This window comes from Pelobates fuscus, chromosome 5 (assembly GCF_036172605.1).
Source record: "Pelobates fuscus isolate aPelFus1 chromosome 5, aPelFus1.pri, whole genome shotgun sequence".
Lineage (NCBI taxonomy): Eukaryota > Metazoa > Chordata > Amphibia > Anura > Pelobatidae > Pelobates > Pelobates fuscus.
In genome coordinates this window covers 171,548,721-171,564,685 of record NC_086321.1, presented here as the reverse complement: position 1 = coordinate 171,564,685, position 15,965 = coordinate 171,548,721, and the positions used below count along the sequence as shown (strand labels likewise).

The 15,965-nt window shown below is 39.9% G+C and overlaps 1 protein-coding gene across 5 annotated transcripts in view; it reads left to right on the top strand.

Annotated features, from left to right (window-relative positions):
- DAO (D-amino acid oxidase) overlaps window positions 1–15,965 on the top strand; it is a 73,034-nt gene that overhangs the window by 39,754 nt on the left and 17,315 nt on the right. For all 5 annotated transcript variants that reach the window (XM_063457081.1, XM_063457084.1, XM_063457085.1 and 2 more), the window contains exons 2-7: window positions 1,371–1,583; window positions 6,680–6,794; window positions 10,086–10,162; window positions 10,909–10,974; window positions 12,047–12,101; window positions 12,293–12,397. In XM_063457081.1, coding sequence (XP_063313151.1) covers window positions 1,390–1,583; window positions 6,680–6,794; window positions 10,086–10,162; window positions 10,909–10,974; window positions 12,047–12,101; window positions 12,293–12,397 — 612 coding nt within the window. In that variant the 5' untranslated portion in view covers window positions 1,371–1,389. The remainder of the gene's footprint in view (window positions 1–1,370; window positions 1,584–6,679; window positions 6,795–10,085; window positions 10,163–10,908; window positions 10,975–12,046; window positions 12,102–12,292; window positions 12,398–15,965) is intronic.

Here is a 15,965-nt window from a genome sequence, read left to right as displayed (position 1 = left end):
CAGTCTCCTCACCCTTCTCATATAATACATCCTCACTTGACAACCTCATAGAGACAGCCTTAGGGTGTGTCGACGTGTGAATGGCAACACACCCTCCGACTAACTGCCCTTCGCCACTAAGGCCTGCGCTAGTGTCCACTGCAATGTGTTAGTACCTCCGAGTATGATGATGGAGGTAAGGAAAGCCTGCCCCCCTCCCCACTATAAGTGACAGTGAGATATGAGCACTGTAACATGCCTGGCTCTATGTTTCTGATCCCTTAACCCCTTAAGGACCAAACTTCTGGAATAAAAGGGAATCATGACATGTCACACATGTCGTGTGTCCTTAACGGGTTAAACACTAATGGACCACAGCATGGAGCATGCTGGGATATGACATCACAGATTAGATCCTTGGTGGAGTAAAGATGCAGAGACAAAGATAACCTAGTTCTAAATGTTCAGTCAGTGGTGCCCAGGCTTTTCACTAACATGAGGCCTCAGCCTCACTTTGCAGTTACAGCCCTGCCATTATGGTGCTACTTGGCTTATGACCATGACAATAATGATTTATATTTTGATGTCAACTAAATACTCATCAACTTTCCAGCTGCCAGCGTCACCATAGTCACTCATGTTACATATGGAGTGATTGGCCCCACCTGGTAACACTTCCCCAAACAGATTTCTTTATTTTAAAGGGACACTTCACTACTCAAATAAAAAAAAAAAAAATCAATTCAACCATTGTTTAGTAGATATACCTCAAATAAAAACATGTGTACATTTAATTATGTATTTGTTTTATTAGGGCTAAATCTGAAAACAGTTTGCAAAAGCTGCAGCTCTCTTGTCTGAAGCCTTTCCTTACGCCTTCCCTTTCTAGCCCCACCCAGACAAGGCGCGAGCTCTGGGCAATTGCCTGGAAGTAACAGGACCTGTTCAATTCTATTGAATTCTGCACTTTTTTTAAAAACAGTGCTATAGGGGTCTTGAGTGTCCCTTTAGGCGCGTTGCTTTGCGAACTTTAATCGGCATGTGACATTATTCATGCCTTTCATATATTTTACTCTGCAAAACTGCCTTCGGTTGACAAGGGCACCCTAACCATCTTTACCGGCTGATGTGCTCAGCCAATCCGTGCTGTCCAAATTGGATGAAATTTACATTGCTCATGTGGAATGCAGTGTGGATCCTCAGGTTTCTGTGGTTGCTGTGGTACATAGAGTATCCCTCTAAATAAATGCAAGTAAAGTAAGATAGCCCTCATTAAGTTAGTCATACCTGCATAAATACATTCCCTTTACACTTTCGTCTTAGCATTCCAAAACTTTTAGCACAAAAAGACTGATGTTTATAGATTATGATTTTTTTTCTACTTCCTCCAGATACACAGCATTAAGGAACATGCATGTTGCGGTGATAGGTGCTGGGGTGATTGGACTCTCCACAGCACTGTGTATCCATGAACAGTATCACCGCATTGTGAAGCCACTGAAAATTGAAGTGTATGCAGACAAATTCACCCCTCTAACCACCAGTGATGGAGCAGCAGGCCTTTGGCAGCCATATCTCTATGACAATGGAAACACACAAGAAACGTAAGTGTTAACTCTTAATACATATACAACGAGCAAGGCTAAAAGCAAAAAACATTCATTTTTCAAAATTGTCAGGTTAATAGAAGAGGTTACTATTTCCTAATGTAAGAGCTGTTAACCTCTTAAAATCCATGAAAGGAATGTTCCAGAAACATCATAACTATACCAAGCTGTTTATCCCAAGGCAAAGAGTCAAACGTTTTTTTAACAGTTTTACACTTACCGGGTCCCTGGGAGCCAAACCTGTGGTCTGTCCCTCTTCACAGATATAGCTTCCCTACCACATTAACTTTTTCATGTTGTCCCTGTTAGGGATTAACGGTACAATCCCACCATGACTCACAAGATCATTTATGTTGTTATGGGGACTGGACAGTCGAGGCACCTTCTTACCTTGAGGGGTTAATCCATTTTGTTTAACCTCACAGTTGGGGCTTCAGTCCCTGTCACAGCACTGCCACCCGGCTTCATTCCTCTCCGTATTACAGTATGAGGAAAGTCTAGCATAACAGCTGGTGATATAGTCAGTACTATTTCTATCAATGGGTCCTATGACAGGATGAAAGCGTCAGGAGATCCAGCCGTGCAGGAAGGAAAGAAGCATCCTCTAAAGCAAGTACGCCAAACTCAAAGGCTAAGACGGGCCAAATAAACAAGGTTTACGTTTATGTGGGCCACAAATAAACTAAAACTTCAGTTTTCATAGAAACTTAGGTTTATTTTGAAAAGTACAGTATCAAAAAGTTGCCTAACTGACACTGGACGTCCTCACGCTCGCATGGCTTCAAAGTAAACAAAAGAGCGAATTTATTTCATGGAGACGTGCATTTACATATAACCAATGTTTCAGTCCAACTACCTTGACATATTAATAAAAGTTTGGTAATGGGACTGAAATGGTGAATGTATGCTGTTGCACAACTGTAAAAAAACAAATTACGTTATCTTGTTGATTTTGAAGTCCTATGAGTGTGTTCTTCACTTTGGCTGAGATCATCAAACTTTATCTCAGCCAATCCAATGCTTTCCCATAGGTAAGCATTGGAAAACTATTGTGCAAGTGTGTGGCAAAAAGCTGCATGGCGGGGGCGGAGCCAACAGCAGAGCCGTTCGGACACCATTTCCACTGGCTCCCGATAATCTAAACGAATCTCCTCCAAATCACGACAATCCCGCACGATCCAGGGATCACAAACCCCTCAAAAGAACAAGGGGCTCCTGCTGCATTGACTGATGCCCTTCTTCGCGCCACCTAAAACACCTAAGCGGAGGCGCAGGCCTGGGGCCTACACCACACGCACGCAGCCAGACTGGGAATCGCTGCTACACGGGGCCTACGGAGTGGACGACTCAGACTTCTACCCACTATCGCAAACAGAAACCCCAGCACAAATGCCAGCAATGGGACGGCGCTCCCAGAAAAACAACACCCAAACAGAGCACCACGACATCCAAGCAATGCTCCAACAACAAACACGGCCCAAGATGGCGCCCACAGGGAAAACTCGAACCGAGGCTCCAGAGGCCACAGGTGAACACAGCAAACAAGGTGAGCTGGCCGACCTTCACTCAGGGACACCCACTCCCACAGAGACCCCAGAAACCGTGACCCCAGCAACCAAACATGACCTTAAACTCCTGTTGCATGACTTCCATAAAATACTCGCGGCTGAGTTAGTTGTTCTCCGCTCAGACATACAGAACACCACCGACGGAGTGAGAGCTAACAAAGAAGACATATCTGACTTACAAGTGGGGCTAACTAATGTGCAAGCCACAGTTCAAGAGCTTACACAAGCACATCAAACACTGTCATTACAAATGACGGCTATGGAAGACCGGCACAGACGGCCCAATATTAAAATCCGTGGAGTACCGGCAGCCACCTCCACGGAAGAGCTGCCACACTTTGTCCGCAGAATGCTAGCCTAGATTATGCCCCAGACTACGCTGAGAAGAATTGTCATTGATGGAGTTTACAGACTCCCTGGGCCAACCAGGCCAGCACCGCACCCCACCAGAGATGTTATTCTCCGGTGCATGACGCTACAAGACAAGGGACTGATTATGGCTGCCCTGAGGGGCAAAACACCGCTGATATTCGAGGAAGCCCACCTCACCTTTTATCAGGACCTGACGAAAACGACCCTGCAATGGCGCAAGACACTTGCACCAGTAACGCAACGACTGCGGGCGGCAGACATCACATACCGATGGGGACCACCTGGGACCCTACAAGTGACTCACAATGGGACAACACAATCACTCACCTCTCTAGCGGAAGCACCCAAATTCTTTTCCACATTGGGACTGGCAGAGGCACAGACTGGCCCAACGGACGCTGCACACTGCAGGGTATGGGACCCCGCAACGGTCAAACCTTTTTTCCCAAGATCTGGCAGGGAAGCTAGCCCAGACACCTAAAACAACTGGAGACAGACGAGCTGCAAACGGGACTCTAGCTGTTCCACCTACCTTCAAAGTACACCTCAAGCCTCCGCAAGAACTCAAGTTCTCATTCTTCTGTTTTTTTATGCTTTTGTTATGTCTATCTCTATTGTTCACCACCATAAGAGCTCAATTGGGTTCCACCGACCACCCACCAACCCCCCCCAGATGAGACACTGAAGGGCGCGATCCCGACACACACCACCCCTCCTCCCCCCAATCCACAGTGGTAAGGGGCACACACAGAAACCAAGTCTACCAACCTCAACCGGCAGATAAAAACAGACCTGGAGGGCAAAATATAACGCCTTAAACAAAGCTTGTTTTGACGCGGACCACAGGCCCAAGTCTCTATCCCCCCCCTCCACCCACGAGACCTCCGCCACTGAAGCCAGGTCAGTAGAGCCTACACAGGCCGGTCCTTAAAACACAAAAAGGAAGCAAAGTACTTAGGCTGTGAAAGGCTAAATGTAAATCACTCACTATATGCACATTACTTGCATTGCTAGCCTTCTTCACACAACCACTTTCTACTGACACGTCCAGTACAACAACTGTAAACAACGTGAAAAACCAGCACCGCAGGGACCGTAACTAACCAGAAGTGATAACTAGACACTCCCATGCGCTGTAGTACCCAATCTGCCTTCTCCCCACGCTAAGTTTTACTCAGTTTTATAGTTTTCTCTTGACCATTAACAAAATATGTGTTCGGATTAAGGCACCTGGCAATTTTATTGTTAAAACGATGCCCACAACATACTTACTCAGCCCTAGAGGCACCACGTAGACCTCACCCACGTTTAATCTCTGAAAGCTCATAAGATAACTCAAACTGTCTATTTTTCCTTCCTGTAGTTCCCAGCGTGGAGGCCACTCATGTTACAGACAGTCCGACCAAATTTGACCTTTTAAAAATGTGCTGTAAATGCTTGCCATGTTACTGAATATATTGTGATACTCTATTGGCTTATGTCTGTTGTTGTGGCGATATAAGCGTATATGTCATTCTAAGCACTACAAAAATAAAAATGGCTGCATGGCAAATCAGCATCTACTTGGTGAGTGTGGCAAATCAGCATCTCCATGGGGAGCGTTCATCGCCTCCATGCAGACCCAATCTAATACACTGCCCCCATATCCAATACACTGCCCCTCATCCCTCCACTCTAATACACTGCCCCCCCACCCAATCTAATACACTGACCCTCCATTCGAACTGAATACACTGCCCCCACTCCCACCACTTTAATTTAATACACTGCCCCCCAAAATTAATACACTGTCCCCCCCTACCACCACTCTAATACACTGCCCCCTCCCTCACTCAAATTAATACACAGCCCCCCCACCACCACTCTAATACAATGCCCCCTCCCTCAAATTAATACTCCCCCAATTTAACACACTAGACAGGAAGGTCCCCAAATCCCTTCTTCTCCTACCTTAAGTTGAGCAGCCAATCCTTCAATTCTCTGCTCAGGTAGGCCAGATGCTCCTCTGGCACTGCGAGCAGGAGGGAAAGGGGAGTGGCTGCTCTGCTCTGCAGACAGACAGCCACTCTGCGCTCTTGAGGCTATAGGAGCATGCGATCGGCCATGGGAGGGAAGACAAGAATCAGACAGGAAATATCTTTCTAGTCTTGCGGCTGGTCGCAGCTACAGCACAAAGCGGCCCCAGGGCCGCAAATATATTCATTGTGGGCCGCAGTTTGACATGCTTGCTTTAAAGACTTTTGTCCATAGACAGACCTTATTTATATAGCCAATGTGGAAGTTGCAATGTTAGTGATGTCTATGAAGAAATGGATCATGGAAAATTGGTCTGACTCTTATGAGTGGGATAGTGCCAGGGGACTCTTAGCACTCTAACCGCTGCAGGACTCTGTAGTACTTATGGTGCATAGTGTCCCTTCTACACAGCCCTACCTATTTTATAAATATTGGAATAATAAAGACCCACCATAGCTTTTCTGTTTACCTTCAACTCAGGGCTTTGAAAACAATACCTAGTGTTCTAATGGGCGAATATTGTCACCATCTGCAGTGCATTTCAAGTTCACTAAGATCAATATTTGGATTTTAATTTCTATATAAATGGCATTACTAGTTTTTAAACACATTGTAAATTATATATATATATAAACATTTATGCTATAAGCTAGATTTTAATGCCTTGTCATTACAATCCTCCTGCAAACATTTGTAATCGTCCCTTATGATCTAATCTTATGTGATACAAATAAAATGCTGTGCAGAGTTAAGCTAAGTCGTAATATGTGGGGCATTAAAAGCCCCGGTCATTTGTATCGCTTGTACAACAAGAAACATTTTTTTGTTGGACTGTGTTCATTGAAAATTTGAGTTCTGACCAACACAAATAGTTATTCAATAGATCTCTAACTCTCCCATTGCAGGGAGGAGCAAATGTTGGAGCTTTGTTCTTTAGAAATGAAATAACCTTGCAGAGTATTGCCAATGTTATCTGGGACATAATAAAAGCCCTATCAGAGTAACAAAGACATCAGCACCTGCAAAAACTCTGAGATATTGGATTCTCGCAGAAGTAGAGATGCTATAGCATAATGCAGCAGAATGTGATTGCATTATTGTATATTGGAAAAATCTACAATGTGATATTTTTTGCAGAAAATGGAACAAAGAGACATTTGATTTCCTGCTAAAATACGTCCATTCAGAGGATGCTCAAGACATGGGCATATTCCTGCAGTCTGGATACAACCTTTTGAGTGAACCAGCTCCTGTGAGTGGCATTTGTATTTGCAGTGTATGAATGAAATATGTAGGTATATATACATTACCCTGATAAGTCATGCCCGTGTACCAACATTGGATAAAATGACACAACATATAATTCACCATTGCTACTTCAGCTGCTGTGGACTACTGCAACTCCCATGCTGATTATTGGGCCTGTAGGCAAATGTACCCAATACCACATAGAGAACCAGAGATTGCATATCTCTGATGGTAACCAAATTAGATCATTTTTCAAAACCTATAAAAGCAGTGTTTTGGTTTCCCCCCCTCATTACCTCTATAAAGATGTACTGATATAATAAACTCATATTTAGAATAAACTCATTTTTACACAAGTAGACGCTAAGGTACAGCTGTTTAAACCTACCATTTGATGTCCTCCTTATTGAGCTGCATGCTGTTATGTAAATATTGGTGTTGGGCTGGGTATTCTCTGCGTTAGTAGAGTCAGAGTTCAACATGCTCTGTGAGACATTCAACGTGTTCTTTTAATGTCAGGCCGGCTGTTTAGACTAGCTATCCTCCTTGGTAGCACAGTAAGAGGTCTGCTTCTTCAAATAAGCATGTCAATATATTGTCTAGAAGAAACAATAGATTTGATGTGGTCCTGAGAATCCAGAACAAGTTTATTCCAGGCACCATGACCACTGGAGTCATTTGATGTGTTCATGGTACCAGGAGACTACATGTACAGTGCTTTTCTTTCAAACACTGCACATACCAAGTTTAACCTCTCTGCAGCTGGGGTTTAACTCCACCTCTGTCAGCGTCATTGGGGTCTCTTCAGCCAGCCCGGAAATAGAGTTCTTTTTTTTTTTTTTGTCAATCTTTCTTTTATTGAGGCAGGAGTTAAATAGGGTACAGAATAAAGAGGAGGGGATATACAGTGTTTGTACAGGATGGGATCGCTTTAACACAATAGTACATCTCCTACGAATAACAGCCTCATTTTATGTTTTATATTAAACAAGCTTTTCAGTAGATTAATAGCACGCATAAAGTGGAAATAGAGTTCTAGGCTGGTTAATGTCAGTTCTGCGCAGTTCGATATACATAATCTAATTTATTGGCTGAGAGTGGTCAGCTGACACTCTCAGCCAATGTATGAGAGGTAGGATCAGAATCCTGATTCTGCAGATCTAGATGTCTAAGTTTTGCATTAGTGGAGACCCTCCACCCGGAACGACCAGGTAAGAGGAGTAACTTTAAAATTCAAAATTCCTTGAATACAGTGTTAAAGGTTTTCCCACAACACTGACTTTATTAATTGTTGTTTTGTTTTTTTTTTGTTATTCTAAAATAGATTTTTAACGTAACAAGGGAAAAAAATCAAGGGAATTTAGAAAAGCAATAACATTATAAAATGCTACCAGCTGAAAATAAAAAATAAAAATATCTGATTTATAACAATTACTATACTCATGCCTCAATGTCTCATATAGGGAAGGTTTTCAGTGGATCTTCTAATGATAAAGTTAACAGCCACACAAACCATGGACACAAGCATTTTACCATTCATGATGTCATAAAAGAAAGATGTCATTCTGACATCATAATAGGCAGGAACATAATTAATGGGGCTTGCACGTTCTGTAGCCAGATTATTGACGGGGCAGTGGGAAGCAGGACAGGCTCAGGAAAAATTAGCAAGAGACAACGCGATGAACTGGGAATAAGTCAATCTATCAGGGGCCCAGACTGCCTTAGCATGGAGTCGGGATTTTTATTTCCTTGTCCAAAAGGTTTTTGTGGTTTTTCAATTTAAATAAAATGTCCATGGACAGAAGTATAGCTAAACACCTTAACATAGGGACAGGAAGGACATTTTTTACTTAAGATATATTGCTGGAAAGTTGTTTTTTCGGCTTCCTCATCAGTAGATGAAGGAAAAATACATTTAGGGCAAATTTTATTTTTAGTTCATTTTTTACTTTAGCTTTTAAAATAAATGTAAAAATAAAAGCCTTACATTGTGTTATGTTCTTTCTTTATAAAAGAACCTTATGGTTAACTTGCAACAATCTGAATGTAGATATTGAGGCAATAAATGGTGAGATAAAACAAGGGTTAATATTTGTGTGTGAATGTAATACTGTTTATAGAAATAAGGACATTCACATTTTTTTTACAGCAATAATATTTTTAAGGTGGACATGCCTAATTTTTTTTATGTTTTTATTGGAATTCACAGAAAATGTAGTAAAACTATTTCAAACAGTAACCCGACTAAGTTAACCAGAATCAACAGATGAAAAATGGTATAATGCTTTCTAACTTCACTGCGTACCCAGGAGCTATTTTCCTGATATTACAAAATGTGTTCCTAAATTATTTTTTATTTTTATTTTTTTAAATGGTAAAAATTAAAGTATGCTATTTTTATATAAACTGACAGCGGTTATGTACTCAACACAGCTGTTTAACTGGTAAATGTAATTTTGTTTTAATGTAAAGTGTGCTTATAAGGCGAAAAATGAAATCAACGCACAAAGATCACTCTGCATATTTCTTTATTTATGGATTTCCTTGTTCAGTTAATAAACTGATTGCTAGAAGTTAATGGTAAACCTAGACCATCTGATAACATTTTCAATTAATTTAAGGCTAAGGGGGACTGGCCAGGGTTTTGTAAATGACAATTTAAAAAAAAAAAAAGAAACACTAAAAAAAGTTTAAAAATAAATTAGTGGGTTATTTTTTTACATTTGAATGAAAGGATGGAGGGAGGGGGGTGTGGAAAACACAGGATCCGCCCCGGGTGCCAAATGCTCTAGGTACGCGCCTGCTGTCACCTATCATCTTTACAAGAGCATCAGCCCTCAGGGAAACAAAACTCTTGTAAAGATGATAGGTGACAGCAGGCGCGTACCTAGAGCATTTGGCACCCGGGGTGGATCCTGTGTTTTCCCACACACCCCTCCCTCCATCCTTTCATTCAAATGTTTCGCCAGAAATATGACAGCCTGACAGAGATAAAACTCATTCTGTGACTCCTGAATGTTAAAAGAAAAATAGTTTTTATCTCTGTCAGGCTGTCATATTTCTCCAACTGCTGCAATTAGGAACTAATTTTTGCCAATTAATAATAATAATAATACATGTCTGCAGGAGATCAGACACTCTGGCTGAAGGAAGGTTGGCCATCACTGACTTACTTCATCTTCCACTGAATATGCTGTAGGAGAGTTTCAGGGTTTAACAATCTGACAATGAAATAATTATCAAAACATTTTTGTATTGTGATTCAATAAATCATTGTGTCTTCTTTTTGTAGGAGCCCTCTTGGAGGGACATTGTCCTTGGCTTTCGCCACTTGACGCCTGAAGAACTTAAGCTGTTTCCTGGCTACAGGTTTGTCAGTTTAACATTCACGTGATTATGGTAACCTTAAACAGTGAGCTCATTGTTTAGGCTTTCATGCTTTCACACTTAAAACCAGTAAAGTAGACCAAAAAAAACTAAGTTTGAGCCGTTAAAGGAGTAGAAGACCAAGCACCATAACCAGTCCAGCTTATTGCAGGTATTATTGTGCAAGTCCCCTTGTGTTACATTGAGCTCCTTTCGATTCCCCAGCACTGAAGAGGTGAACAACGAGCCCGGATAGAATATCCTTACAAATATTTTGACTGGATAATTAGAAAGGGAAACTTGTAAACAAGTTATGCAGAATAATCTGTTCTAGCGTCGTGTTTTTCTGGCTGGATTTATTATAAAAACGTTTTGATTGAATGGAGACAAGGGGAGAGTCAGACGGAGAAGGGAAACGAGTTCCTTAGTAACTGTGCAGAGTATATATATATATCTTGTGTGTTCAGTATTACATCTGAATGCGATAAGTATTATGCTATATCATTCTATTATTATTTTTTTATTCACTTACATGTAGGCTGCTGTATGTCACCCTTCATGAACCTCTTTGTCTACGATTATTGCCTCCATCTCAGCCTCACACAAACAATCCTATGTAAACATGTCTATATTAGATGGAGCTAGTTTCACAATTTACATTAATTTTAACATTCTGTAATTTGATGCCATTAACCAGAAGAATGCTGCTCCATCCATTTAACCATGCCTTCTTCTTTGTGTCACTGTAGCTATGGCTGGTTTAACACTGCACTCATGATTGAAGGAAAGAATTATTTACCATGGCTGACCAAGTGGTGAGTGTTCCCTCAAAATCAACTTATACCGTGACTTATATCCTTAATTCTTATATACCTTATATCCTTACAATGACAGGCTTTACAGCATGAAATTTATAGGCTGATAGGACTCTATCATACTGAGCACACCATTACTGCTTTAAGAGAGGGTTAGATGTTTGTGTCAGACAGCTGTGATGACACAGACCAGTATTTCCCAACCTTGAGACTTTTGGGACAGCCCCAGGAATCGGCACAGATGACTTAATCAATATTTACGTGCTGTTTCATGTATTTGATTTTTCCTCTTTTGTGTGTTTCAGCAGTGTGCACAATGCCCACATTGTTGTGGCAGGGAAGGGGTGCCACTTACACTAAATGATCACCAACAATGTCGTAATGTTGGAAGTAACTTGCTATATCAGAATGCTTTGAAAAGTAAAGTTGAGGGACACACACAGTGTGTGCATTTTTTAATAATGGTATCTGTGGGAAGGCTGAAATTGGGGAAATACATACGTTTACCATCCTCCAAACTCACCAAATCCTTTTAGGATGGGCCTCAATTGGGTGAGGAGCAGATGGATTTTTTTCAGAAATTAAATCTAGTTTTAATTAATTAATTAATGCTGGAATAAATGCATAAATGTGCCTCACCACTGGTGCAAATCTGGGTCAAATTCACAGATTTTCTCAGAATTTTGTAATAGCGTGGAGATGCTCTATGTTGGTCCTACAATCTTTCCTGGAGTAAACACAGGAAGCCCCTCTAGATGTTGGCAGTGTAACAGCAGTGTAAATACTGCCTTTTCTCAGGATTCTGCCAAGGTTCTAGAGACAAGCTATTTGCCCCACAACCACTGCATTAGGCTGTAGCAGTTCTGGTGCCTATAGTGTCCCTTTAAATGTGGGATTCAAAGGAGAACTGCTGTTCAATAACTAAAGTTAAACCTAACTCTGGTGATCGAAATTGGCCCAAGTGTTTTTAAGCCAACAGTTGGAAATAACCACAAGCTACAGTTGCAATTTTAGCAAACATTTTTTTTTTTTAACCCACCTAATTCCTTCAGTGCGAATTTATTTTTCACAGCCTAACTAATCGTGGAATCCAGTTCATTAAGAAGAGGATTGAAAACTTTGGAGAAGTAAGTCCCTCTTTCCATTCAGAGGTTTCATGTGTAATTCAGATTTGGCTAGCTTGAAGAAGGCCAGCTGGGGATGATGACCAGCCTTTGGTGTAATCTTTTATTGGTTGTCTTAAAACACATTCTCAAAACAGTCTTTAAACATTTTTTTAATATTTCTTTTTTTTTTTTTTTTTATAACCATTCTCTAGCTGACTGCCAGAGGAGCAGACATCATCATTAACTGCACAGGAATTCGCTCCGGAGAGCTACAACCCGATCCTGAATTAAAACCAGGCAGAGGACAGATTTTGAAGGTACCATTGTTCTGATTGACAAAACTACATATAGTATGTGTATGTATATAATTCTTTATTTGGCAAAGTGTAGAGTTAATTACATAGGGCAATAGTGATGAATGACAAGTGTGTCGGGATTGCGTGATGACGTAGAAGTGGGCGGTGGTACGCACGCATTCTGAGGCGGGGAGGCTGAACTCGTAATGGAGGATCAACGCGGCGTTCTGTGGCAGCGACAGAAGTAAGGTGCTCCGTTTGCAAGGGTCGTGGGAGTCGCAAGAAGATAAGTTGAGCCCGGTGCAGGAGAGCGAATAAAGTGCTGACAGAGAGCAAACAGACCGATTGTGATTGTGAGTCCGTGAGTTTGTGGGAGAGTGTACAGAGTTACCGGTCCGACCAACGTGAGCGCGAACAGGAGCAAAATCCCCGGATGCCTTAAAGTTAAAGGACGCCTAGAAAAATTAACAGCATACAACTGGCTTCAAAGAGAAGGAAAAAGAAGACAAGCTAAGTACTTCCTCTTTCTTTACATAACTATAGAACGGGGGTAGAACGGGAGTAGAACCAAGAGAAGAGATCAAAAGAGGAGAAAAACTGGCATTGAAAATATTGTTTATTATTATTTAGGACGGAATAGGGGAGAGAAAAAGGGGGTAAAGGAAGGGAAAACTTTAAAAAAAAACAATAAGTGAAGAGTGAAACAAAGGCAGAGAGAGTATGGCTACAAAGTCGTCAGGAAAAGCTGCCATTAAAAAAGCAACCAAACAAGATCTACAACAAGAAAAAAAAAAAGCCTCCATAAACTTTTTCTCACCAGGACAGAAACCTAACGAAGAAAAAATCTTGATATCTCAAATATATACTCATCAAAGGGTGAAGAATCAATTCAAAGCCTGTCCAGTCAAATAGAAAACTATATTACTGCAGATTTTCTAAAACAGTGCTTAGAGGAGCAACTGGTAGCAATAACAGTTGAATTTAATAAAAATACAGCCGAGACAAAAAAACAATTTTTAGAAATATTGGAACAACTAAAGCAAAGCGAAGATAAAATCACTGCTTTAGAATTTGAAAGCAGAACATATAAAGAACAAAATGATGAGCTGAATAAGCAAGTGAGACAAATAGAAGAAAAACTAGGAGACTTAGAAGACCGGTCAAGAAGACATAATTTGAGATTAAGAAATGTCTCAGAAGCAGTAACACAAGATAAAATACCTGAGTATTTGGATACTCTATGGGCAACACTCAACTTAGATTTGCTGACCCTAAATACCAAAATGGAGAGATATCATCGTTTAAACAAACCTAGAACAGCTCCGCAACAATCACCGCGAGATATAATAATCCATTTTCAGTCCTTCCAGTTTAAAGAAGCAATATTATATGCATTTAGAAAAAAACAGATTAATACAGAAAAGTTTGGTGATATCAAGATATTTCAGGACTTATCTTTCTACACTAGACAACAAAGAAAGAAATTCATGTCAGTTACAAATACACTAAGAAATTCAAATATCAAATACTCCTGGATCTACCCCTGTAAAATAAAAATTATCACAGAAGGAATAACTGAGATATTCACGACTCCATCCCAGATTGAAGAATGGATAAAGAAGAAAGAGAAATAACTCAATAAAGAAGGCAAGAAGAAGAAAAAAAAGGGAAGAGAGATGAGGGGGAGCGAGAGGGAAAGAAGAGGGAAGAAGGAAGCTGCTGGAGATCATCAGAAGAAGAAAAAAATCAGTTGACCCAAAGACATTTAGAAACTTCTAAAGGACGCTGAAATATATAAAAACAAAATATTTAAAAGCACAAAATAGACTGTACTCAAAAGGAAGAAAGCAACTAGAAGAAAAAGGGGAAAAAAAGAAAAAAAAAAAACTTCTGGACTTAAACCTCTCCTTTTTTTTTTTTTTTTTTTTTTTAAGTGGGGAAAAGCACATGATATTAAGTAGGATATATTAAAATTTAAGAAGAATGGCGCACTCAGAAACACAACTTGCACACTGACAGAAAGAAATAAAATGAATGATAGAAATATTGTGATATACACAGAGATAGCATAAGATGGAATCCACAGTTAAAAGGGAAAAGCGAAGGGAGGGAAAAGTAAAGGGAAGAGAAATTATAAATGGCCACTTTTTTTTTTTTTTTTCTCTAAATTAAGATTTAGGCAAAGTAACTCACACGATATTAAATGGGAAACATTAAAGTCAATGAAGAGGAAATGGAACACTTAGATATATAATCTGCATAATAACAATTAGAAAGAATTAAAATACTCAAGGCACTTCAAATCACAAAAGAGGTGTACCAATTAAAAGAGTACTGAAACACAATATAAGGTGGAGAGGAGAGGGAAAAAAAAAGGGAAAAAAAAAGAGAATGAGAGGTGTGAAAATTAAATGTATATAGGAGAGGGAAGGAGAGGGGATTGGGAATAGAAGGGAAGTATAGCAATATAGAAGTGTCGTTTTGTTTAAAAGCTATAAGAACAACAGCGAAAAATTAAAAGGGTCTAAACGACTAAAAGAAACAAAGAGATGAGTTTTTCCAGATTAGTAGGAAAATAAGGTAAAAGGGGGAAATAGAAAATAACCTAATAAGAAAAAGTAAGATAATCTCCAGAGTATTTTTTCTTTTTTTTTTTTTTTTTTTTTTTTTTTTTTTTCTCTCCCTCACCCTCTTTCGACCCCTTATCCCTCTCATCAAGGAAAAAAGCAGAGTAAAAGTAAATACTTTAGAGAGTAGTAGGAAGAGAGGGAGTGATGAGTGTTGAGAAGAGAGAGGAAAAGGGAAAATGAAAAGTCTCAGGTGGGTTCCTCCAAACCCGAGAAACAGCCTCCCCTGCTGTAACCTGGAAAAGGTTATTAGTGGATAGTAAGATCCACTTAGAAAAGTGTTTTTTGACTCTTTTTAGAGTCTTGGAATGAGTGGAAATATACTCCAAGTGCTGAAGATACTTGTAGATATTTTAGTTATGTATTGTAATGTCAAGTGTTTGTCAAGTGTTTGTATTGTATTGTATTGTTCACGAGAGCTCAGTAGGTTAATTAAAACAAAAAAATCTTCGGAAAATGGTTAAAATAATTACGTTAAATATTCAAGGTTTAAATATCCCCCAAAAAAGACAAGCTTTCCAAGATTACTTAAAAAAAGAACAGGTTCAAATTGCCATGATCCAAGAGACACACTGGCGTAAACAGGATGAAAAACGATGGAATAGCAGGTCCTTCCCCTTAAAAATTTGTTCCTCTAGAGAGGAGGGAAAAAAAGGAGGAGTAGCAATATTTTTTGCAAAAGATCTAAAAATAAACATAAAATACATGGAAACAGACTTGGAGGGGAGATATATTATTTTAGTAGTCACAATAGAAGATGAACTTTTCACCCTAATCAATGTATACTTGCCTAATAAAAATCCCGTATGCCTATTGAGAAAAATATTAAATAAGGTTGAAAAAGTAGCAGTGGGAATAAAGATATATGCAGGAGACTTTAATAGTATACAAGATCCATCATTAGACAAGTTCTCTGGAAAAAAAAATAATAATTGGGATAAACAAGTATTAAAAAACGCAAG